Source organism: Microtus pennsylvanicus, chromosome 9, assembly GCF_037038515.1.
Source record: "Microtus pennsylvanicus isolate mMicPen1 chromosome 9, mMicPen1.hap1, whole genome shotgun sequence".
Taxonomy (NCBI): Eukaryota; Metazoa; Chordata; class Mammalia; order Rodentia; family Cricetidae; genus Microtus; species Microtus pennsylvanicus.
Genome location: NC_134587.1, coordinates 450,913 through 476,248, shown reverse-complemented (window position 1 = coordinate 476,248; position 25,336 = coordinate 450,913). Strand labels below are relative to the sequence as shown.

Sequence of the window (25,336 nt, the reverse complement as noted above, 5' to 3'; positions counted from 1 at the left end):
ATAGGATTTAGCTTTTTCCTTTATGTTGTTTTGAGATCAGGTCTTGTTATATAGCTTAGGCTGTCATGATTCTGAGTGCTGGGATTACAGGCATGGACCACTATACTTAGATTTTATCTTGGGTTCTTGAGAATTAGGTGAATGAACCCACACATAGTGCTTAGCACAGCAGCAACAGCACAGTATGTTTACCTGCATATCCGTTGCTGTCTTTTTATCCATGTGGTTGGCATGGGCCATCTCCCTAGCACATGCTCCTCAGTGTTGCTAATTAGGCGAGCACTCCCACTTGCCTTGGCATGTTTTATGGATGACCCAAACTGCAAACACCAACATGTCTAGAACATATGTTCTCTGCTTTGTTTAATTTCAGATACCAAAATATGCCTACACACAGGGGGTATGTGCATAAAGAAATGCATGTACTCTTTTTTCTTTTGCCTGGTAGAAATAGGCTTCTGTGATGTGTCTTTACTCCTCCCACACATGCCCCTCCATGGCTGGCACATCTCCTAATTATTCTCATCTATTACCCCCCCCATAGACCTTTTGTGTGTATATTTTGGCACACATTCTTTTGGTTCTGCCTAGCTCCTTTCTATCTTTCTTTTTTCTGCCTCCACCCTCCCTCCTCTTCACAACTCTTTAGAAAAATTAGTTAAACTATACACTTTTTATTATTAATGTACATTTATGAAAATTCTTTCCAGTTACAAAAGTGCATGGTTATAAAATAATTTCCATACAAAGGTTGGCATCTTCCCTATTCCTCCCCAACCCTCCCACCACCAACCACCAAGGCTTAGGAGAACTGAGAGGTTTATGGACCCAGCTCCTGGCCAGCACTGTCATTTATAAAAGGCCCTTGGGTCTTGTCTCCCTTACTTCCTTTTGCCTCCTTCTGGGTACACGAAAGCAGACAAGGTTTCCTAGCTTTGAGGAATGAACAAAGGTATCTTTTTGTGCTCTTCTACAACTGAAAAGAATGGGAGAGAATATGTCTATGGAGAAATGCAGCTGTTGGCTTTTCCCAAAGGTTGGGATGAAATGCATGTACTAAACTCTCCAACTCCATTACAACAAGTCCTTAACTGAGACCATGAAACTCTACAGCATCTCTGGGCAACCTAGTTCCTCAAGTTTCCATGGGAATCCTAGTAAGAATGAAAAAAGGAAGTGGTTTCTTGAGGATACGTGGTTCAGAATGGTGTGATGTGGACCTGGGGTCTTTTCTATGGAACAGTTTTCTTGTCTGGACCCTGACAAACATAATCTTGTTGGTTAGTTATGACCTAATATCTTCAGACACAGCATAAAGGAAACTTCTGCAAAGTGTCTAGGGGATAGAGGAGGACAGAGGGAAGTTGGAAGGAGCCAGGTGTTCACTACATTGCTTCAGTTACAACATTGGTTCTTTTCATATTTCCTGTGCAGCCAGACAACTGGGTAGGGTCCATATTTGTGTATTAACCTGATAGCAGAGTGAATTGTGTCCAAAAATTGAACTCAAGTTCCAAAGGAATATTCTTCAAGTCAGCAGATAACCAACACAAGTGGACCACAGATACACAGAGAGACAAACAAACACCCATCATACGCATCCTAGCCAGTGTGGAAAAAACTAAATGAAACGTCATGGGAACATAATAATAGGTTTGTGGTTACCAGGATATGCAAACACTTGCAACAAGAATTGTTTTATTTTCTCTAGACACTTAGTGCTGACAGCAGCCTGAACAGGAATGTGGGAGGAGTGGAACTCCATGTTGGTATGGAGGCTGGATGTCTCCCTTCTTGTGCCTTAGTTAACTGGGGATTTTCTAGAAGTTGGAGAGACATTTTCTACACCTATATCTTGCTTAGAAGTCTTTGCCCTTAATGGAGATCAAATTGTGCCACTCGAAAGGACACTTGATCTCAGGAGGCATTTGGTGTCTCGTCTTGTTCTAATTCTATGCAAAACAGAGTAGTATATCTTAAAATATGTTAACTATAATTCAGCAAACAGTAGTGCTCAGGAGATTACTGTAAGTGAGCATGGTGTTCCTCTATGGAAAGATAAATGATTTTGTTTTAAATCAGGAATACTATTTCTAAAAGTTCCTTTTAAAAATACTGTAGGTGATAAACTTAACTGGTGGATGGGAGCTGAAGTCCACCATTGTTGGCCACAGTTGGGCCACAAGAGAGAACAGGACACAGTTCTGTTATTTTTCATAGGAGCAGAGCTCTGGCCTAGATGGTATAAGCAAGAGTGAGGCGGGAAGTTGCTGGGGGCCTATTTTGGTTGATTAGATCAATGCAAATGAGACAGAAGCATAATCTCCTCCCCCAAGCATTTTAGAGCTACCTGGCAGGTGGTTGATGGATGCTTGCTGGGTCTGGAGTAAGATAGAAAGCTCTTGTTTTTATTCTCATTCAAGCCAGCCTTGCCAACAAGACCGGGCCTTAAGTCTCCCCATCTTCTACTGAGGATCTCACCTATCATTTTCTCAGATCCCTTGTTTCTCTTGTAACACAACCCACAGTAGGAGCTACAGCTCTTGCTTTCCATAGATCTGTTTGAAGAAGTGACTGTCAACACAGTCAGCAGTTCTAGCGATGTACTCATACATGGTTAAGGTGGTGTCTTCTGTTTAGCTGTCCCTGGTGCTGCCTCTGTTTTAGAGGATGGCACAGCCTGACTGTGAACACAATCTGGACACAGCTGGGCTTTACTGCCTTTTATTGGGTTTTGTGATTATTGTGCTAATGACTGTTGAATTTTAGGGTTCTGTTACTTCTGTTGTGCAGGCTTCCAGGACATTCTTTCCCCCACAAATGCTCAAGGAAACACTGGAAAGAGAAGCACGGCAGAACCGAGTCCAGCGTTAGGAAGGATTTAGACTCAATCCCACCCTTCTCCTTTCCTATCTGTAAGCCAGTGTTTGGATTAGTTTCCCATACCGCAGTGCGAGAAGTCAAGGAGAGGAGTGCAAAAGAAGCTCCCTGGCCTTTCCAGTGTCCAAGGAGACAGGGAAGACCATGGTGAAAACTGATGACACAGAATGAGGAAGATGAAAATGACAGCAAAGATGGTGGGGATTGCGTTTCCACAGAGTCCTTGGCTTCTACGATTAGATACAGATTTCCTCTGTGGAGACAATGACCATATTCTTTGTTTGCACAGATAAGCTGAATAAGTCGCCCAGCTTTCTACAATAAATTCAACTACAAAGTGGGAACAGTAAAAACTCTGTCAGTGAGAATGGAAAGAGATGAATCAGAAAACATAAGCATGCCCAGAGGAGTTACCTGGTCCCTATCAGCAACTTCATTAGCATGGTTTGAATAGGAATTTATGGAGCTTTAGAAAGAATTGTGGTGGAGAAGACTGATTGTATTTTGATCATGACATAGCATGTTACCTTATCCTTATTCTGAGCTTGGTGACCTCATCTGCAAAATGGGAACACTAAATCCCCGAGAGAGCTGTTGTGTGTGTGAAAGGAAACTATTGAGGGAACTTAGCACACTGCAGACACTAGCAAGAATCAGCAATTAATAGCACTCCTTCCTTTATGCTCAAATGAGTGAGCTGCTTAGAAGAAAAGACATACAGTCCCATGGTTGTGAATATGGTGGCTTTGTCCTCCTGCCCTGGGTATCAACATGCTAGGATCTGAGCCTTACAGTGCAATTTCCTGGTGAGTTCCTTTGGTGTAAGCACCATGGAAAGAACAGTTACACAGTTGGGATCCCAGGGTGCCAAGACTTTTGCTGCCCCTGTTGTAGGGACTTCTGCCTTCTCCTTGAAGACAAGCCTTAAGTCGGAGGCAAAGACAGGGAGAGAAAGAAGGAAGGGTGCTGAGGGTCATTACCTTCAGCCTGTTTTCTGGGATCTCACCATCAGGGAAGTCACTGGGAGGTCCTTTCACCCCAAAGCTGCTAGCAGGAGGAGGTCAAGGAGCTGGCACAGGAGGCATCGCACTCCTGGAGGGCAATGGCAGGCAGCCGTGGGGACTGAAAAACTGGCTGTCAGAGGGAAAGTTTTGCTTTTGTCTACACCTCCTCTATACCCTTAGGCCACAAGGAATAGTGAGCGGCTCTCAACATTCCCTGCATCGTGTGTTCTGCCATTTGCTGTGCCAACCTTTCTCTAGCTACTTAGCAGATCATTCTTGCAATTCTTCTTGGGCTTTTTGAGGCACAGACGATGGACTCCTCTAGGCTTCCCTAACACTGTGCTCAGAGCACTGACATTTTGCCATAAAAGGGTGTTTTGGAACTGCTTTCTTTTACTAAAAGTAAGTACCTCAAGGGCAGGGACTGGGTTGGATTTGTCTTTCATTCCCAGGTGCTAGCACAGTGCCGGGCCCAAGGTGGATAAGATGCTCATACAAAGTTGGTTTCCCAACATTGTTTGAGCTGTGATGGAAGCGGCCAGGACACCGTGATCCAAGGTGTGCAGTGGTCAGCAGCAGTGGGGCAGCATGGAGGGATGAGAGGCACCAGTGTCAAATCTCCTCTTCCTCACTGGCCTTGCTCCAGCGGTGACAGCAGTTGGCCGTGATGCCCAGGAGGAAGTTGGTGGCCACGGAAGCGATGGAGACCACAAAGCCCACAAAGGCGATGAAGAGGTAATCATCCAGGGTCAGAGTCAGGTGGCAGGCCTTGAAGCTCTCTTCAGTGAGTGAAAAGAGGGGGGCACCCTCAACTTCAGGGGGGCCCCGACACTCAGCCAGCTGAGAATCTGCAATACAGAACCCAGGCAGGGTAAGGCTCCTGTGGGCGAGAAGGGATGAGAGAGTCTCCTGCCCCTTCCAGAGTATCACTGGGTTTCTTCCATGTGCCTCAAATACACTCATCACCTCAATAATCCACAAAGCATTTTTGCTTATTTTTATAGATGTGGAAAAAGGCTGCTCATAGGGTTATCTGTGGGAAGTCTTGTAATTATTTCCAATGGTGGATCTGGGACTTTTGTTACACATGGAGCCTGAAATCTGGACACATCACTTACTTCTCTATACATTCTTTTGGCTTCTCATTCTCACACAGAGAGGAAGCCAACAGCCCCTTTAGGGTGCCGAGGATTCTTCCCCAGCCCTTTATTTTGCCTAGCTTTTTCTGCTCCCAATGCGTATGTCTCTATCACTCTTCCACGGCCCCAAGCATGTCTCCCCTTAGTTAGGAAGGGGGACCTCTGTATTTGCCCCTTGTGATGAAGATTCTCCTCTAAGCCTATGTGGAGATCCCTCTCTCACTTCCTTTGTGATTTTGTTCAATGCAACCTGCTTAGCGATGCCTTCCCTTGGGAGTACCGCACACCTGCATCCCCTGCATTCCTTAGCATGCCTGCTCTGCTTTGCTGTCCCCTATGGTGTCATTACCTGATGGTTTTACCATTGTCTCTTCTCCCTTGAAGCTATGCTTCTCCCACAGCAGCCTCAGAACAACAACCCTTTGTAGTAAGCACTCAGCGGGTCTTTCTTGAACAGATGTGGGACTTTAATGTAAAAGCCTCATGTCTTGTCTGTATGAAAACTAACTCATGAGCTTTCTCCGGATAATCCAGTCAAGAGCGAGGCCACTGGCGTTATCACCTGAGTGTGACTCTCTCCACCTCTCATCAGTTGTGTGACTCTGCATACTTAGTCCCTCTTTATCTGCCAAGTGACAATCATCGTGATATCTGCCTTCTGCAATTGGACTCAGGGTCCAGAGAGTTACAGCGCACAAAAGCTTCTGGGGCATACTAAGCACTAGGAAAAGGGTTGCTTTTTATAATGACCACAGATGGATCTCTCAGGTGTCATACTCAGACATCTGAGGGCTGAAGCTGCTCTTTTGATGCGATAGCCTTTCCCTCCAGCGTTGTGGAACCGTCACTTAGGGTCACTTCAACAAATGCACGATGGTTGTCAGTGGTCTAACCTCAGTCTGTTTTGGAAGTAAGTGTGGTCTTCCAAAGCATTTTCACCTCAGCTCTGGGCAGCAGCTTCAGAGCTAAATCCCGAGTCAGGATGAAAATACTAATTGAGCTCTAACCTTGTTCAAATCTTGTTTATCTTTTCCCTTCTGTCCCTCATGTGTCACCGTTATAAGCAGGGAATAATCCGATCTAAATTTTCCAAGTGAGTCAAGGTGAGGCTTTAAAAAATTACAGTTTTTAAAATACAGGCTGTGTCAGCGCTACCTAGTCATTACAGAGGTTTTGAGGGCAAAGAACAAAGTGATGGCCTGGATTGATCCTTTAGACAGATGGGTATACATCCATATTGTTAGTCTTAGAAATGTGTGTGTGTGTGTTCATTATTTGAATAAGAATGCAATTTCCCCCAAGTCCTGGGTTGAGTCAATCCCCGTAGGCTGTTTTCACAGGACCCTAGACTCTGATCAGGTCCTGGTCATGTCTAGAGTTGACTCACGAGAAGCTCTCTGCTGGAAACCAGACAATATCAACTTGCAGAGTTGATTGTGTATGTATGTAAACCTGCAGTAGACAATACAGGCCAGGTAAGGGAGGCTAAGGGCACACAGGGTGGGAGGCTGCGGGCTGACAAACTTCTCTGGAAATCAAGAGATCAGTCTCGAAATCAGATTGTACCCCAGTAGCTCTCTCAAGTCTATGTTTGAATTCTGTCTCCCAGCATAGGTAACAGGAGAATCTCACTAGGAGAAAAGAGAGGAAGTGATGAAAAATGTCTAAAGGGATGGCATCACCCAGGTCTATGTACTCTGGCAAGATTTGGCCTCTAAGAGGAAATGTAACCGGTCCTCTGTGGAGAAGGAGGGGCCTAAGGACAAGCAGTGTTCTTCTCCAGAGCTCAGCTGTCCAACCTGCATTGATGTCTGAGGCTACATTGCTGGGACTTGAGGTTCTCCAGTCTCCTGGTCTCCTGGAGGTTTGAGTTCCTGGCCTGCATTTATACATAAGCCTCGGCATATGGGAACTGCGCCTTCCACTCCTGCTGAGAGCTCAGGTCTCTTGCCCGAATTGATGTATAAGTCTACAATGACTGGGGCTGGTCTCATCTCCTCTCTGAGGCAGCCAGGCTTTCTGCAGGGCAGCCGGGCCCCCAGAGATCTCAGCAGAAGAGGAATCCCTACTGTGATGAGAGAGCTGCGTGCCCCAGAAGGCTCTTTCTGCCAATAGTGATGAGGGAGAGGGAGGCACAGCTTGTGGAGAGGTTGGGCTGGTAGGGAGATGGCTCCAGGCAGCTTCCCCATCCTGGTCCCCACCATCATCCCTTCTCAGTCTCCAGCTATTTTGGTACTGGAGAACTTCCTCCCACAGCTCTGTGGAAACACTGGAATCGTGACCCACAGCCCCCCTAAGTTATTTTAGTCTCAGGCTCCCCACTCAGTCCTCTCTCTCTTGCCTCACTCAGCATTGTTCCCCCCAAGTATGCTGAAGTTAGGCTCTAGGGAATTCCTGGGATGGGGCTCCAGCAGCTCCTCCTGTTCTGATTCCCAGTACTTAGGCCAAGGCTGGGTGCTATACCATAAGTGCATTTGGTGACTGAGGCCACGGCTAAACTTGATTGCCTCTGGGACAGGTCTCCATACCACTGGATGGGACCAGGACCCAACCCTCCATGACGCTAGCCACTTAGGGTTCAGCCCACTCTCTGGTTGGGACTCTACAGTTACACTGTCTCCGGTCCCTCTCCCCTGATGCCCACCCCATGCGTAAACCTTGAAGACTCCGCTAAGGCCGCTTGGCCTGCCCAGAGCAGGTTACTTAGTCCAGTACCTGATTCCTGACAGTACGGCCAGAGAACACCCAGACTGCTAGGATTTGAGTCCTTACTCCACGCATGGTAGTTGTGTGATTCTGACCAAGCTACGAAATGTTTCTGTACTCCTGTTTCCTCCTCATTAGGGTTCTTATGAGGATAAGAGGAGCCAACACATGAAATATGCTTAGAATAAGGCCTGGCACATAGTAAGTACTAAAATAAATAGGATTAGTCATGATTGTTTCTTTCAGGGTTTTCTTGGCACTGACGAGAGGTAGAGTAGAAGTCAGATGAATGTGTTTTTATCTACGGCTCTGCCAATTTCTCAGCGAGTGGCTGTGGGCAAGCCTTCTGAGGGTTCTACAGCTCAGCTTCTTTGCCCGTAGAATGGGGACAATAAAAAAGGGGGTTCTCTGAGACAGTATAAGCCAGGGTCTCAGCTCACTCTGCAGAAGTTCAGCAAATGTCACCAATGACCAACTTCTCCCTTTTTTTGCTTGCTGTGTGTCTTCTTTGGGATCATAGGTACCATACAGGCAAGGGGAATCTAATTCTTTAGCAAATGAATTTCTCTAGCATTCAGCGTGTGTCCCATATAGTCAACAAATACTTGCTGAACAAAAGAGGGGCATACAAAGGTAAGGGTGCACACTATCACTACCAATTTTTGGCTGGGGTGGGGAGACATTACTTCTGCAAACCCTCCCTCCCATGACCAGTCCAGTCACCTCCCTTACCCGCCGTACAGCGCTGTATCCGATTCCGCAGCCACTTCAGCAAGGGTTCCATGGTGCAACCGCACACCCACGGGTTACCCCCGATCTGCAGTGTCACCAGCCCCGGGAGGCCCTCCAGGGCTTCAAGGCTTAGGAAAGCCAGGCCACCATAGCTGAGATCCAGGTCTCGGAGATGCACGAGGCCCTGGAAGGCCTGGGGGTGCACCCTCCGCAGCCAGGGGTTGTGGCTCAGGTCGATATGCACCAGTCCGTGAGCCTCCCGGAACATGTCAGCTGGCACATGGCTGAGGTTGTTGTAGCTCAGATCCAGGTGTGCCAAGCGCTTGGCATGGAGAAAGAGGCCCTGGGGAAGCTCCACCAAGGAGTTGTTGCGCAAATCCAGCACTCGGAGTTCCATGTAGCATGTGAGATAGCCCGGCGGCACGGCCGCAATGCGGTTGTGGGCCAGGCTGAGGTTGCGGGTGTCCATTGGCAGGTCCGGGGGTACGGAGAACAGCCGCTGACTGCTGCAGTCCACGACTTGGTTATGACAGGTACAAAGGACTGGGCAGCTGGTACCAGCATCAGAGTGTATCACCCCAGCTGCCAAGAGGAAGAAGACCAGCAGCAAGGCTGGGTGGGGAGGCCCCGGCCAGGGAAGTTGGGCCCAGGTGTCGCCCATCTTTGGCAGCTGGCAGCAGCAATGCTGTAGGGAGCCCATGAGGGCTGTGTCCCTCTGTTCAACAGTCAAGGTCCAGAAAGGCTGCTACATTAGAGGCCTGAGTCGGGAAGGTGGGGCTTCTGAGAGCGTGCCATCATGGCTTAAGACTTCTTTGGGAGCCTCTAAGCACCCAAGGACTTCCTAAGATCCACAGGACGTCCCTTTGTGCGGTCTGGGGAACAAGGACTCAGTTGAGACACCCCAGGGTCTGAGGGGATAAGGGGGGCAAAGATGAAGCTGTCAGCAGGTCCTGCGAGCATCCCTGCAGATCTTTTGTGGCCTGGTCACCCATGACTGCTGGATGCTTCCTCTTGGTGCTGTGTCTGAGAGGTGGGAGGGAGGATGTGGAGAGAGATGAAAGACGGCCTTTAAAGGTCCTGGCACCTCTTCTAAGAGAGCTTAAGCTCTGCCCTAGGTCTGGGACTGATTAAGAGGTCAGGATTGCACCTGGATCTCCAGAGGCTGCTTCTCCTGGGGGTCCAGTGGGCATGAGTTCAGAAAAGACCTGGGGCCAGCGGTTTTAGAAGGAGCCTTGGAGAAGTGTGTTCCCATGGCCTCCTGAAAGCCTGGCTGTTTAGTCTCATTGGCCTCTGGAATTTCAAGGGCTGCTATTTGCTGCCCAGAGAGGGCTAAGTCCCAAGTGACAGCCACTGTCTGGGCCACTGAATCTGGAAAAAGCCATGAGTTCCGGAGGCTTAGGTAGGGGTCAGTTAGGAAAGCATTCTCTGTGTCTTCAATCTGTCACCATTGCTGTGTACTCAGCAGGCAGAGGCAGAACCGCTCTGTCGACAAGAAAAGCATTCAGGCAAAGAAACCGAGCGTCCCTACATCCCTGTCCCCTTACCTAGGTCCTTTGTCTTACCTCCCGCCTTTCTTTCTCACTTCTTTCTTCTTTGAACCTATCTGTCCCCAACCACAAAGTTCTTTGCTGGCTGTCTTTCAGACGAGGACTACGGGGAATGCAGAGCCTCGCCTCCAATCACCTACTATCCGTATCCACCTGACCTGAAATCCTCCCAGCTTTCTGTCCTGAGCTGGATGCATTTTTTTTTCCTTTTCTTTTGCTCATAGCTCCACCCTGGTGAGCACCAAACACCCCACCCTGAACAACTCCCTAAGAAAAAACATACATCCAAGCTCTGGTGGTTTGTATACCCTTCTCAAACACTTTCAACCTCTCTCTTACACACACACACACACACACACACACACACACACACACACACACACGCTCTCACGTGTTTGTAGTTTTCCCTCCAGCTTCTTTCTGCACACACTCCTGCAGAGCCCCCTCCCCAGTGTGCCCCCAGCATCTTTCACAGCGCAGCACAGCCCCTACCTCAGCATCCTTTCATGTTCCAGTTTTCAGCTCCCCGTCTCCCTCTTAAGCCCACACACATACTTGGTCTGGCAAAGGGATGGAGACCCACATCCCGCCAGGGCCCCACCCCACTGCTCATCCCTCACCCTCCGTGGCCCCAGCTTCTCTTTTACCCACCTGCTGTCCTCACTTGCCCCTCCAACCCCCATCCCTTTATTTCCCTCAGTCCTCTCCCACCCTGTTCTCCACTGCTTCGGAGCATCAGTCTCACCACCGGGAAATCACCCCGGTGCCCCCTCATATAGACTTATTTTTTCTCAGCCTCAGGGTCTCCTGCTATACTCCCACAGGCCCTCGGGAGACTACTCACTCTGTTCCAAGGACACAGACATCAATCTGCAGCAGACAAACGGCTCTGCCTCCCTCATCCTGGAATCCCCGCTCCTTTGCTTGCTAGCTTCCGAACAGATTGCCTACTGGGCTCTTCCCCTCCCCCGACTTTCCTCTTCCACGTCTCCTGGATCCCAGGCCAGCATCTTCTGCGTTTTCCTGTCCTGTGGTCCCTGTGCCCCTTCTTTTATGCTGAAGGGAAATTTGAGAGAGGATGCTTAGAAAGTTCACAGAATCTGAATGCCTCTTGGGAAACTCAGCTGGTGCTGAGGCTGCCTTGGTGTGTGGCTTCCGCCAGAGCCAGATCGTCCCCTCCCTCCTCCCTCTCTCCCTCTTTCCCCCTCCCGCCATCTCTCTTCCCTCCTCTCTCTCTTTATCGCTTCCCCTTTTTTCCTCGAGGGCCAGGTAATGACGTTTCTCTGTCTCTTAGCAACTGCCTCCACATCTCTGAGCAACAGGAGAACTGGCTGTAGACCCCATCAAGATGAGAGGAGAGAATGAAGTATTCCTGGTGAATTCACAGCCACCCTCAGGGTCCTAGTCACAGGGCAAAGCAAAGAAAGGAGAGGAGGGCAGGCAGTCCTAGGATGGGGTTAAGAGAGAGGAGACAGCAGGGGGAGAGAAGGCATGGGGATTCATCGGCAAAGGATGGAGTGGGCAGAGCATTGCCGTGGAATCTTAGATGGAGCAAGGAGAGACTTTAAGTGCATCAGACCCCAAAGAGTTAGAAGAGCATAATTTAAATTTAAAGAGAAAGGGATTTAATGGGATGGAAAAAAGCAAAATGGACGAGAACAATGAAGCCAAGAATAAGGATGAAAAGAAGAAAGGAACCCGGTTGATTCTCAGTGTTTGCTCACCTGATGGGCAAACACTTTCTGTTAGCTGTATTATTTCTGCCTTATTTCCAGGTCTGAGTGTCATCTGGTTCCCAGCACCATGTGACTAGATGCAAGCTTATTGGGAAGATTATGGGTAAATTCTTTCTGTGCTCCTTCTATCTAAGTCCTCGCTCCATGAACTCTCTGGGTCCAGGAGATTTGGCTGGAGTGCCAGCTGATCTGAGAGCACTTGGGAAGCAAAGCAACAGCTGACTATCTCAGGTGAGGGTAGCTGGGCCTCACAGAAGCTTGGACACATCATTAGGAATAGAAATAGCCAGGAGAGTATTACCATCCTGGGTGAGGGCAGTGGCTCAGGAGGTAAAAACCTTGTAGTACAAACACAAAGACTGGGGTTTCCACTCTCAGTACCTGTGTAGATGCCCCGCGTTTGTGGTTGTCTCCCTTTCATCCCAGTGCATGGAAGGTGGAGTTGGGATCCCCATGTCAAACTAGCTAGGGAGACTAGATAAACTGGGAGCTCTGGTTCAAACAAGAGTCCTTGCCTCAATGTACAAGTTAACACCACTGGCCTCCACATGCACACGCTCATACATGTGCCCCTACACAGATGAACGTGGACACACACATGTATGTTTACTGCACATATTGCACATGAGGAAAGAATATTATACTTCTTTCTTCTTTCTGAGATCCCCAGGAATCTCTTTTGTTGTTTGTTCCCTTTGAGATCATCCTCCCACCTTCTACTTGGAGTTCACATGAAGGTGAAGTATCTCAACACCTCTTTCCTTGAGCAAGTGTCTTGTTCAGCGTTTACAAATTGGCTTGACTAGTTGGTTTAAATAACTAGCTGGCTTTCCCCCTCCCTCTCCCTTCCCTCTTCCCTTTCCCTTCTTCCTCTCCTCTTCTCTTCTCTGCCCCCCACCCTGGCGTCAGGAGGGTCTTGCTATGTGGTCCAGATTGGCTTTGAATTCTCAATCTTCCTGCCTCCCAAATGCTGTTGGCTAACAATCACCACATTTGAATTCTTTTCCTTAAAAAATTAGCTTGAATATTTACTGTATGCTAAATAATCGACAAGATGGTAGTTTCTACCTTAGGAGATAGAGGTAGGACTGGGGAGATGGCTCGGTCGGTGACATGCTTTTCATGAGAGCTTGGGGCCTGAGTTCTATCCTTAGTGTCCAAGTGAAAAGCTTGGAATCCCAGTGCTGTCTCAAAAAACTCCTAAGTAATGAATGACATCCAAGGTTGACCTCTGGCCTCTACACACACAGAGAGACACAAACAGACACAGACACACACACACGCAGATGGATATAGACATTCAATGACTCTATGCATTCAGTGTGCTCACCTGGAGCTTCCTGCATCTAAATGATATCATGCCTTAGGGTGGAAACAAAATGACATTCTAGAGAAGTGTGGATTTATATAGGTTCTGGGCACTTAAGAAGTTCTCTAGGTCACCTGACTACATCCTGTCTATCAGGATTCAAGTTCACCTTTTACCTTTTACAGCATCTAGTGCACAGCAGTATGACAACCAATTTACACATGCTTATGCTCTGATATTAAGACACCAACTTACGCCAGGGGGCTCAAGGTCATGATGGAGAACCCATCGACAGCTGACCTGAGCTAGAGGGATCTCACTGACTCTGGACCGATGGCTAGGAAGCCTATGTGGGACCCACCTAGATCCCTCTGCATGTGTGACAATTGTGTAGATTGCTCTGTTTGTGGGGTTTTAAACAGTGGGATCAGGACCTGTCCCTGGTGCCTGAGCTGGCTTTTTGGAACCCATTCCCCAAGCTGGGATGCCTTGCCCAGCCTTAATTCAGTGGGCAGAGCTTGATCCTACCTTGACTTGAAGTGCCATGCTTTGTTGACCCCCATGGGAGGCCAGCCTCTTTCTGAACAGAGGAGCGGATGGGGTGGGGGAGGGCTAGACGAGAGGTGGGGCAAAGGATCAGGAAGAGAGGAGGGAGGGGAAACTGTGGTTGGTTTGTAAAATAAATGAAGAAACTTAATTTAAAAAAGAGAAAATTTAATGTGAAGAGTGATAGAGGAGAACTCTTGAGCTTGATGCCTGGCTTCCTCATGAAAACACACGGGGAGCATATTCACACTCAAGGGAGCGTGCACACACACACACACACACACACACACACACACACACACACACACGGCCTAGGCTAGGCTTCTTTCTCATCATTGGGAACTTCATTTTTCTACTTGTGGAGCAGGATAGCGACCCCTGAGCTCCGGGCATCATGCAGGCGTGCTGTCTCAATAAAGCACCAACCCAACACACAGAACCACACATAGGCTTGTCAAGGGAGCAGGTAAAAAGATCAGGGAGACACTGCTGAATAGCTATGCATAAAGGAAAACATTAATTTGTGTGAAGATAGGAGACAAAGGAAAACTATCATGTTTGCTGACAATCTGAATGTATCCTTATGCAAGGTAAGTCTCAAGGTTTACAGGAATAGTTTAGAGGAAACGATGGCAGCCTGCAACGTATCTTCTGTAAATGTGGAGTTCAGTGAAGTAGAAATATCTTAAGTATCTTTTTACTTTTAATCACTTTTGACTCATTAAGGGATTTTGTGAATCCTGAATTGGTGTTTTGTGGCATACAATGTACTGTGGAAAAAATGCTCACAAGTAAGTTTAGTGCCTTCAACAAAATGAAGCAAATTTATTTATTGGAGGATATATCTGGAGCTGAACATGAAAGCAGTCTGCAGGGCAGCAGGGAGAAGGATTCATAGCAATGTGATGCCTACCATTTCCTGTATTTATTTGAGATTTCTTTCTTCTTTTCTCCTTCCTTCCTTCTCTATCTCTTTTCTTCCCTTCTTCCTCTTTCTGCTCTTTCTCTCCTTCTTTCATCCCCTTTCTTCCTTGTCTTCTCTCCTTCCTTATTTCCTTCCTTCCTTTTCTTCTTTCCCTCTTTCCTTCCTTTCTTCCTTCCCCTTTTCCTTTCTTTTTTCTTCTTCTAGTACTGCCAATCATGGAAAAAGTTTTAAGTGGAAAATAGCTTTAGGAATACTGAACTATAACTTTTGAATTGTAATTTATTAAAGTTTTTTCTTGTTTTCAATCTAGGTCTAATAAAGGCTTATATGAACCTCATTATTTTATCTGATTATTTTATATTAATGACATTTATTTATTCATTAACATTGTTTTATCTACCATGATTTCTTTTCCTATATGGTTATAGGAAACCAATTCCATTTACTTATTTTGCATATATAAATGTATTTATTTTTATATGGGCATATAGCATTTTGGTTACTTTCATCCCCTCCTCTCTAATCTGTCCCTCATCTCATCAATTCCTCTCTCTTTTCTACAAGTCCCCTTCCAACACACAAGTTTTACTGTTTTGTGTGGGGACTCACAGAGTTTAACTAGGGCTATTTTCATGAGCATGAGTGTGAAACTACTTGCCAGAGCCTGCTGAGTTCAGTGGCCCCCTCGCCACGTGCTTATTAATGGCTGAAGGACACCATGAGCCCTTTCCCCATCCGTATGGACTGAAATGAGAGTCCTCCATGTATAAGTAACAAATCCATGTGGAGGTGCTGTCCTGGGTGGTTATGTGCTGCTCCTTGCAAAAGGACAGTCTCTCGCAGAGCAGACAGTGGGGGTTCAATTAGCAATATTGAGTCATGGCATATCTTATCTTTTCAGAATTTCTTGCAAGTTGTAGAGACTCTGGGTTGCCATCACTCTATTGATGGGCTGTAGCTCAGCTGATATAATGTTTGGTGAGCACGTATGAAGCCCTGGATTTGTTTCCCAGACTCCTGTAAACTGGGCATGGAGGTAAATGTCTGTAATCTCAGCATCCAGGAGGTGAAGGCAGGAGGATTAGAATTTAAAGGTGGTGCTCAGTTAATTTGAGACCAGTCTATACTATATTAGACCTTTTCTGGGAAAGAAAAACAAAACTTATTCTATTGTGAAGATACATAGAAATCAGTAAGGGAGCTACAGAAAATGAAATGAGTTGAAAAATCATTTTCATTATTATGATCTCTTGAATGCATGACAAATTAGTTGTAACAATGACAGAAAACTTTTAAGCAGATGAGGATTAATTTAATATACCACGTACAAATTTGTTCAGGGAAAATTATGACACGATAGAGAATAATGAGGAAGGAGAAAATGGGAAGCCGATTTCTCATATTGCTGGGAAAGTTTAAAAATAGGAAAGATGGCTTTTGCTAGATTACCATAACTTAATGAAGCATTTAGCAGGAACTGGGGAATTGGAAATGAAAGCCATCTGGGGAAAACCCTGGGCAAGAACGCACAGATGATGCTGTTAAGACAATGGTGACGATGATAATATTGGGCCACACTTAGAGTAATGACAGGAGATTGGCTTAACTGAAAGGTTAAAGTACAGACTGCACACTGGAAGACACTCAGTGGCGTTATTCAATGGAAATGCTTTGAAAAAAATGACCACAGATGATCACCCTTTTAACAAGGGGTTCTCACTACCAGCAGACACAGTATGAAAAATGGGAAACAAGCCAACAATGTTGTACACAATCTCACAGTAAGGAATGCTATTAAGATACCAGGTCCATGCTTCATTTTTTTCCCTACACAGCAAATATAAAACAAAAACACAAGGCAGGAGGAGAGTAACACATTAATCTCCACTGTGAGAGGAGGTATCTTCTTGTGTAAGGAAGTAGACAATGCCATTAGGAATAAGATTGCATTTGTCAAAAACACAGCATTGAAAGACAAGGTTTTATAGAAAGAAATGCAATAAAAACCACAGAGAACCTTGGGCAGCTGAGGATAGGGAACCTGAAATGACCCTATCCTAGAGCAATACTGACGAATATCTTGCATATCACCATAGAACCTTCATCTGGTGATGGATGGAGATAGAGACAGAGACCCACACTGGAGCACTGGACTGAGCTCCCAAGGTCCCAATGAGGAGCAGAAGGAGGGAGAACATGAGCAAAGAAGTCGGGACCACGAGGGGTGCACCCACCCACTGAGACAGTGGAGCTGATCTATTGGGAGCTCACCAGGCCAGCTGGACTGTGACTGAAAAAGCATGGGATAAAACCGGACTCTCTGAACATGGCGAACAATGAAGGCTGATGAGAAGCCAAGAACAATGGCACGGGTTTTGATCCTACTTAATGTGCTGGCTTTGTGGGAGCCTAGCCAGTTTGGATGTTCACCTTCCTATATATGGATGGAGGGGGGAGGACCTTGGACTTACCACAGGGCAGGGAACCCTGACTGCTCTTTGGACTGGAGAGGGAGGGGGAGAGAGGTGGGGGGAGGGGGAGAAGGGTGGGAGGAGGGGGAGGGAAATGGGAGTCTGGGAGGAGGCGGAAACTTGTTTTTTTTCCTTTTCTCAATAAAAAAAAGAGATAAAAAACACAGAGAATGGAGAGAAACTCAATGAAAAATAGATTTTAGGTACAAATATTTAGAATAATACAAAATATATTGAGGAATGCCACAAATGTATTTTTTAATAAATGGATGCAATATGCACTTTGCTTTGATACAAAGACAGAACAAAGCACACGTGGTATTATTTTCTATCCTTATGGCAGAGAGGATAATACCTGCGTATATGTAACCTTTTAGGGCACAGGGGACTTTGTAGATGTGTTTAAATGGAGGTGGGAAGGTTGTTCTTGTTCTGATGTAAGCCCAAGGGTCCTTACAAAGAAAAGAAAGAGACATAAGGGCCAAAGGAGGAAAGACAAAGATGGAAGTAGAGGTTGGAAATATCCCACTCCTTGATTTGAAGGGGCCACGAACCCAAAGTCAAAAGTCGTCTCTAGAGTCTGGAGAGAACCATGAAATAGACTCCCTTCAAGCATTCCAGAAGGAATATAGCCTTGGTGACCCACCAGGCTCCAGTTTCTAGAACGGTGAAAAAATAAATTTACTTTTCAAAGCTACAAATGTTGTGGTAATTTGTTACAATAGCCATAGAAAACTAACATAGTCTTCAACATGCCCACCTTCTGGGCGGGATATGGGAATAGGGTTGGGTGTCCTTCCTGTGATTAAGTTACTAGTTAGTAGACTTCATACTAATCAGAGGGGAATGGTAGAGACTGGGGAAATGGCTTAGTCTGTAAAGTACTTGCCACACAAGCATGAGAATTGAAACTCAGATTCCCTTTACCCATGTAAAAAGTCAGGTACTGGGAAGGTGGAGACAGCCAATCTATTAAACTCAATGACCGGCTTGTTCTGCCTAATTGGAGAGCTTCAGGGTCAGTGAGAGACCCCATCACCCAAAACAGAGTGTAGAGAGATCAAGGAGAGCAACCCAACATTGATCTTCATCCTACACACACACACACACAGACACACACACATCCTCATCCTTCTCAGCTAGTTTCCCTGTGGCTACACCATTAGAGACAATGACATTTCCTTTGGCCACCAATCACAGTCTTAGCTCTTTGGGAAGAGGTGTGGCCTTTGTGGCATCTCCCCAGTGTGTGCTAGAAAGTGGAGCATCAGTCTGAGCAGGTATCCAGTGTCGCTGCGTGCACTTGGTTGCAAAGCCCTTGTCCCGTTTGTATGGCAGAATGTCAGGACACTCCTCCTCAGCCTGCTCTCCTCAGTTACTCCTGCTCTCTCTTCTGCGAACAAACACCTTGGTTACTTGAGAGAAACACCAGTAGGACATTAGTTGTATCTAGTGAGCAATCCAGAGCTAAAGTGTGGAGAATTGCGTTGATGGAACAGCACCAATCAATAATCAGCAACTTACTTCGACACTCACTGGCTCTGTGCTCTGAAATTCTGACATGTCCTTATTCTGTTTTTTTTCCATTTATGAAATAAGGATAATCTTGGTATGTATTTCATTTTTGCTTGCGGGGATGAAATAAGGATAATCTTGGTATGTATTTCATTTTTGCTTGCTGGGAGAATCTGGAGCGGAAACACTAGGTACGGTTTTCTGTCCTTCAGAAACACTGAATGAATAAAGCCCTCTCACCATTATTGTGAGTATCATTTTATGAAATTGAACTAGGAGCTTTTGTTGCTGGTTTGCTGAAACCTCTTGCTTCACCTTACGAGTAAGTACTTTGGAATAACACTAATGCCTGACTCAGGTTATCAATTAGACATAAACCCTTATCATGGTGTGTCACATAAGCAGCTCTCAACAGACTTTTTGCAATTATTATTACTACCGTTGTTACTATTATTTGGAGAGGAAATTGTAGAGGTGAGCAGGACACTACAACCCAAATGAGGCCTTTGTTCTTCTTTGTCTATGACTAATTTCCAATTTCTTTCTTTTCTTTGGCTCCAGGATCCATTCTCTAGTTTGCCAGCTGGTTATGTTGTTGTGTGTATGTGCATGTGTGGTATATGTATGAATACACGCACATGCGTAGATGTTTGGAAGCAGAGGTACCTTACTCTAACACTCCCCATCTTGTTTTTGGAGACACAGTCATTCACTAAACCTGGAATTCAGCAACGTGGCTAGACTGGCTGGCCAGCAAGCCCCATAGATCCTTTGGTCTCTGTCTCACCAGCCGTGGGATTATGGGCTCGCACTGCTGTGTGTTGAAGATGTGAAGTGAGGTTGTACGTTTGTGGGAAATACTAACCGCCTTCCCAGGTACAGCTCTTGATCTTTTTCTTTCTCTTCCTGTTTTGGCGATCTTCTAAATTATCTCTTTGACATCAGATTCGGCATTCTATACAATTTCTGACCACTTGAGTGTAGGTGTGTGTTCATGTGTGTATGTGTGTAATACATATGTACAGTGTATGTGCATGTGTAATTGTAAATCAGTGTGCATATATGTGCTCAGTACCCGCTATGGACGTGTACACAACAGGGAAGGTGGATGTGGCTGCTCTGAAGTCATACACAATACATTTCATGATTGCCTGTCTCAAGGAAAGGGACATTTATACACACCGTGGTAGCTAGCTAGATGGGAAATGAGAAGTAGCTGGAGGGTAGATTCTTACATTGCCATGTATTCTTTTGGCCAAGTCTTTCCTGGAGTCACTTTCATTATCTTGCAAATCCCAGGCAGCTTGGAGACTTAAGTGTTCCCAGGGGCACACAACAGGGTTGGTATGTGTTTCTCTGAGAAATTAATTTTACTACCGCAGAAGAAAAACACTACTCTTCATCTGAATGCCTGTTTATCTGTTCTAGACGATGAGTAATCTGTGGGCAGGTATAGTGGTTTTCTATTTTCCTCTCTCCCTGGTTTAGCACAGAGCAACCATAGAACTGTCTCAGGCATTCACTGAAGTAATGGATGAATTCTGAGCACCAGATTTTGAGCACCAGGTCAGCTGTATCTGCCTGTGCCTCCTCTTCACGGAGAGCTTAGCAAGTCCCCAGTATATCTAGTGGCCCAAAGTGTATGTAGTAATACTACTGTTGTCCATTGGTGGACAAAATAGACATATTCTCTTGCTTCTAGAAGAAAGAAATGGATTGAAGAGATGAACAATAAGATACATAGTAGGATAGTAGGAATTAGAAATGACAGAGACTATCAGTCTGTGTCCTGTGGAAGGAAGTCATCTTTGCTCTGGAGGAGACAGGGTGGGGCCGAAGGAAAAAGACTGACTATTCCTTAGCTGCCCATACAAGACCGCTATGGGTATGGAAAGGAATCAATACATGCATAGCCACTGTAATGTACAAAATCAGTCCCAGATGGTTCAAAAAGGGTGGCTTAGCTTCATCTACTTGTTGAGCCCCTATTAGGCACTAGACACGTAACCATCTCACATTCTGGAGTACAGCCAAGATTAACCTGGGAGCTGTGTGCATCTCTGTCTAGATTGGTCAGTGTCTAAGATGCCTAGATAACCAGAATGGCATTCCTACCTCTAGTACCTACGCCCTCTGTTGTCTCTGACCTGCTCAGGTGGAGAAAGGTCTGCTGTCCCTTTTTGGATAGGGTGTAGAAAGCTCTGATGACTTGGGCCACTTATTCCTGACGGCTTCTGCGAGGGCACTGCCACCAAGTTCTTCCTTTTGTCACAGTTATTGCTCTCACCCAGGCCTTGCTGGATTGGAATTACAAGATCTGAGTTGGGCCTGTAGCTAGCAGAGGTGGGGCACTGGGGACAGGTCTTTGAAACAGGCCTGGCACCAGTTCTGGTCTTGATTTTTGAGTCCTGATCCACCAAGGTGCGATGAGAAGCAGCACCCCAAGTTCCCGTTATCATGGTCCATGCCGCTCTACCATGATGGACTGTATCTTCCAAAACCCAAGAACTGAAACGATTTTTCTCTTTTAAGTGACTTCTGTCAGGTATTTTGTCACAAGAAGACAAAATTTGTAGCCAAAAGTTTTTCTAATGGGAACTCCATTGGATATTTAAGAACACCCAAGCTAGCTTCCAAGACCATTTTTGTACCAAACCTTATAAGCTATGGTGCAGCCCAACTCCTTCCCACCTGTGTGTGCACAGCCTCTCGTGACATTTCCCTTGGGGAGCAGACACTAATGCTCAGCTAACATTGTTGAACACTTTTCATGCCAAGCATGTGATTGTTATTCAGGGACTAGGGACTATTTTATTTAATTCTTAGAGCACTCATATAAGGGGAAGTGTTTCTATCTCCTGTTTTTCAGATTGTAAGTTTAAAATGTTTGTTTATTTACTTTAAAATTATTTTTATGTCTGTGGATCTGTGTGTGTCTCTGTGGGGCTTGTACACAGGATATTCAGGTGCACATGCACACTGAAGCCAGAAGAGGGCATTGGTCCTTTGGAGAGGGAGTTACAAGAGGTTGTGAGTTACCTGATTGGAGTGTGAGGGATAGAATTTCCAACCTCTGTAAGAGAAGTAAGTACTCTCACCTCCTGAGCTCTAGCCCTTAAATCTCTCTCTCTCCTGCTTGGGTAAAGGGAAAGGCTTCTGAGCTTACAGTGGCTGAGAACAGAGATTTAATATGGCTTCTCCTTGCAGTAGCTGGTACAGAGGGAGCACCACAGAAAGTCCTAGCTGTTCTCTATTCTGCTGTGAACATGGGTCAGTCCCTTAACCTCTCTGAGCCTTGATATCCTCATGTGGAAATAGAAGAAAGCATTTCCTTCCTCTACAAGTTTCTAACAACAATTTACGTACCTTACTAATTTCCCCTTTTGGATCACAAAAAAGACATGTTGAGCTCCCTCAATCGAAGGAATTTAGGTCTGGTTATAATGCCAAAAGCTCAAAGGATTGAAGGAGCAAGAGAAGGTAGATGTTGAAAGCTCTGAGATGACCTTGGTCCAACTGTTTGCTCAGTTGCTAATTTTTCCAGAAGCTCCTTTCCCTGGGTTCTGCATTGCTGGGAGGAGAAATACTATTGGTTTTCCTTGCTAGGAGTTTGTGGTTTTAGGTGAGAAGACAAGACTAATGACAACTCAGAACTATTAGACGTGCAACTCAACTTAGCACTAGCTAGCTAGGAAGTGGAGGTGTAGAGTTTTTGTTTGTTTGTTTGTTTATTTTATTCTTTTTTAGTTGTTGCAAAAAAAAATTTTCGCCTCCTCCCCGTTTCCCATTTCCCTCCCCCTCCTCGCACACATCGTCCCCTCCCTTCTTCTGCTCCTCATTTGGATCTTAAGAGCTCAGTCCGGTGCTCCAATTTGGGTCTCTGTCTCTGTCTCAATCCATTGCCAGATGAAGGTTCTAAGGTGATATGCAAGATATTCATCAGTATGGCTATAGGCTAGGGTCATTTCAGGTTCCCTCTCCTCAGTTGCTCAAGGTACTAGCTGGGGACATCTCCCTGGACACCTGCGAGCCACTCTAGAGTCAAGTCTCTTGAGTTTTGCAAAACAGGAAGTGATGGAGAGATGAGAGTGAGCTGAGCCGGGAAGGTCTCCTGACTGAAGTGGGCTAACGGGGCTGAGAGCATCCGGGGATGCAGTGGAATCCGTGGAGACACTTTTCATCATGAAGTGTGACATTCTTATCATCTTGGTACTCAAAGACGCTGGGAGCCTACTGTATCTATCTGGGACAGGGAGCCAAATTCATCATCCATCCTAACCCCTTGAGGCTGACATCACCGTACTTTATTTCTCCCTGACAGGAAACAGAGAAATGGAAGCAGGTGTGTCAAGGTTATCACCAATGGCAGGGATGAAGCCTAACTGATCGGTTTGGTACATGTAGAGCCAGTGGACAACTACAAGACCAAGAATGAGAATCAAACCACATTCTAGTGCTCAGTAGCTCAGGGGAAGGATTTTGAACTAAGATATCAGGTAACCCCCAGCTCTCTCTTTCAAGTTTTCTATGGAACCCTGGGATGGACCATATCTTCTCTTTGCCTTCAATTTCTCTATCTAATAACATGGGCATTTGGACCAGACGAGGGTTGAGTAGGTGTCAAGCTCCAGTAAGGATGATGACTAAGCATTTGCCAAGATTGGCGATGCTATTTAGAAATTTTCTTTTCTGTAATAGGACGGTTATCTTTGGACTGACTGCTTGGCTTAGTCTTTAGCAGCAGACTTAACATTGGTTAGGACCTAGAAAGAGGTTGGAGACATCCATACTGCCCTAGAGAAGAAGGGACTTGCAGGGCTGGTGTGATGGAGCAGCCACAGCCTGCATCCCAGAATAGCTGCAGCCTCCTGGCATCTGCCATACTGACTGCAAAATCTCATCCCATTGGCTGCTCCCTCTCCCTGCCATCTGCCAGGTGCTGCTTTCCAGGTTTCTGTGGTACTGGCTAAGCAGTTCTGTGTGCGTTATAGCATGCCTGTTAGCTTCTTTCTCCAAGTGCCGTGGACTGTAATAGCAGCTCCTGTCTGCTTCCCTCACTTCACCTCTATGGTGGTTGAGGACAGAATAGTAGTTTGAGACAGTGGTAAGGGGCTCAGAGTTAGTGTAAAGGGTTGCAAGGTCTTTTGACAGATTACTCTCTAGGCACAAGTCTGTGCATCTCTCTTGACTTTGATATCATCATCCCCAAATTAAAGTGCAGTTGAGCTGTTATTCTGCTATTTTTTTCTATTATGGAGACAAATTAGATCTTAACTCTCTACCCATTCTGGCCACACAGTTGAGATGGAGTTTACTCCACCTCAGGTCCAGCTGGGCTTGTGAAGGTGCGCAAGTCTTTGCATTGTTTATAGAAATCAGCTGGAGGCTAAACCAAATCCCAAAGGACTTAGCAGAGGCAACCCCAAGGCAGAACCACTGAAAACACAGGTCCTCTTACGGTGGAGAAGCTTCACATGTACCAGCTGGATTATTTTTCTGACACTATTCTCATGGCGAAGGGTGGGACATGTTCTCCATTGAGTCATGAAAATAACAGATGCCATTGTCTTGATAGAATGGAGCTGAATGAGGCAGAAACAAAGGGCAGAGACAAAGACCAGAGGTGATGAACTTTGATGATCTTAAATCCTGTCTCTCAGTGATACCCAGTCCTCTTCTTATAGCTCCACCTTCAAGCAGAACGAAGAGTAAAGGGTCACAAGATGAGGGACATGCTTCACAGTTTTGCTTTGGTGGTCAGGGGAAGCTCTTTTAGTTTTAGTGTAAGCTTAGGCTTGGATAAAGCAAGGTGATCTGAGCAAAGACCCAGAAGAAGGGCTGTAAGAATGGAAAAGTCTTTGGGTCAGAGGGATCTGACATCCTTAAAGAATGGTAAATATATCCTGTGTGGATGGAAAGTCAGATGATGACTTGGAACGTCTCTTTTGGTTGTCCAAACTGTGGGGTTCCTTTTTTCCTGTACCAGAGGAGAAGTCGTAACTGAGCTACAGTTCTCTAGTGTTTGTTAGCAATAACTTGACGGTTCAGAAATGACAGAGACCAACTCTGAGGCTCATCCTATAACTAACTCTCTCTCTGTGATCCTTCCCAAGAGATATGACTTCTCTTCAACAAGCTTCCTCGGATAACTCCCTAGAATCTGTCAAAACTACTTCTGAAGGGCTCCAGAGGACAAAACAATTCTTTGCAGGCAGAAAAGCTTCAATGGAATGGATTTCTTTCATTACAATTGCCGAGGTGTGACATTCCATGAACACATGCCAATTTGTTCTCTCTGTGTTTGTTCCTTTCTTCATTCATTTAACAAGAATTTATTGAGTGTCTGATATCTGCCAAGGTATACAGAAAGGCACTGAATCTACAAAGATGAATCAGTCACAGTTTCTGTTTTCAAGGCTCTCAGCCTCTGGTGAGTGTGGAGGAAGCAGCCATGTAAATAGACAATTAGAGAAAAACATGACAGGTACTGAGCTAAATGAAGTAGGAGCTCAGTGCTACTGCGGGATCCCCGAGGTGGGGCTGGTTTCACCAAGAACCAGGGTGGTCTAGACAGAGGACATGCCCTCCAAGTTGGACACTGAAGACACAGGGTCGTCTGATAGTGGGAACTATTCATGGGAAATGATGTATGTTAAGAATATGCCATCACCAGAAAGGAAGTTGTGACTAGTCCCAGGCTGCAGGACCAACTTGTGGCTTCTGGGCTGCCCCAGGGTAACAACGAATATTCAATTCAAAACTGCAGACTTATTTAAAACATTATGAAACGTATGTATGTATGTGTGTGTGTGTGTTTTATGTAGGA

The 25,336-nt window shown here is 45.9% G+C and overlaps 1 protein-coding gene across 2 annotated transcripts; it reads right to left on the bottom strand.

Annotated features, from left to right (window-relative positions):
• Window positions 1–656: 656 nt before the first annotated feature.
• Window positions 657–11,179, bottom strand: Lrrc55 (leucine rich repeat containing 55). 2 transcript variants are annotated; one of them, XM_075984666.1, is made up of 3 exons: window positions 10,853–11,179; window positions 8,462–9,943; window positions 657–4,732 (listed from the first exon to the last, which is right to left on the bottom strand). In XM_075984666.1, the coding sequence occupies exons 2-3, from the start codon at window positions 9,159–9,161 to the stop codon at window positions 4,497–4,499; spliced, it is 936 nt and encodes a 311-aa protein (XP_075840781.1). In that variant the 5' UTR covers window positions 9,162–9,943; window positions 10,853–11,179; the 3' UTR covers window positions 657–4,496. The 2 variants fall into 2 exon arrangements, with proteins under 2 accessions (XP_075840781.1, XP_075840782.1); XM_075984667.1 differs by having other exon boundaries at window positions 8,462–9,484; window positions 10,853–10,962.
• Window positions 11,180–25,336: the final 14,157 nt, after the last annotated feature.

Excerpts from the sequence above, each read along its gene's own strand:
- Lrrc55 (XM_075984666.1), bottom strand. The coding sequence starts at position 9,161 with ATGGGCTCCCTACAGCATTGCTGCTGCCAGCTGCCAAAGATGGGCGAC. Across the intron at positions 4,733-8,461 it reads GATACAGCGCTGTACGGCGG|ATTCTCAGCTGGCTGAGTGT; the intron begins GTAAGGGAGGTG and ends TCTGTATTGCAG.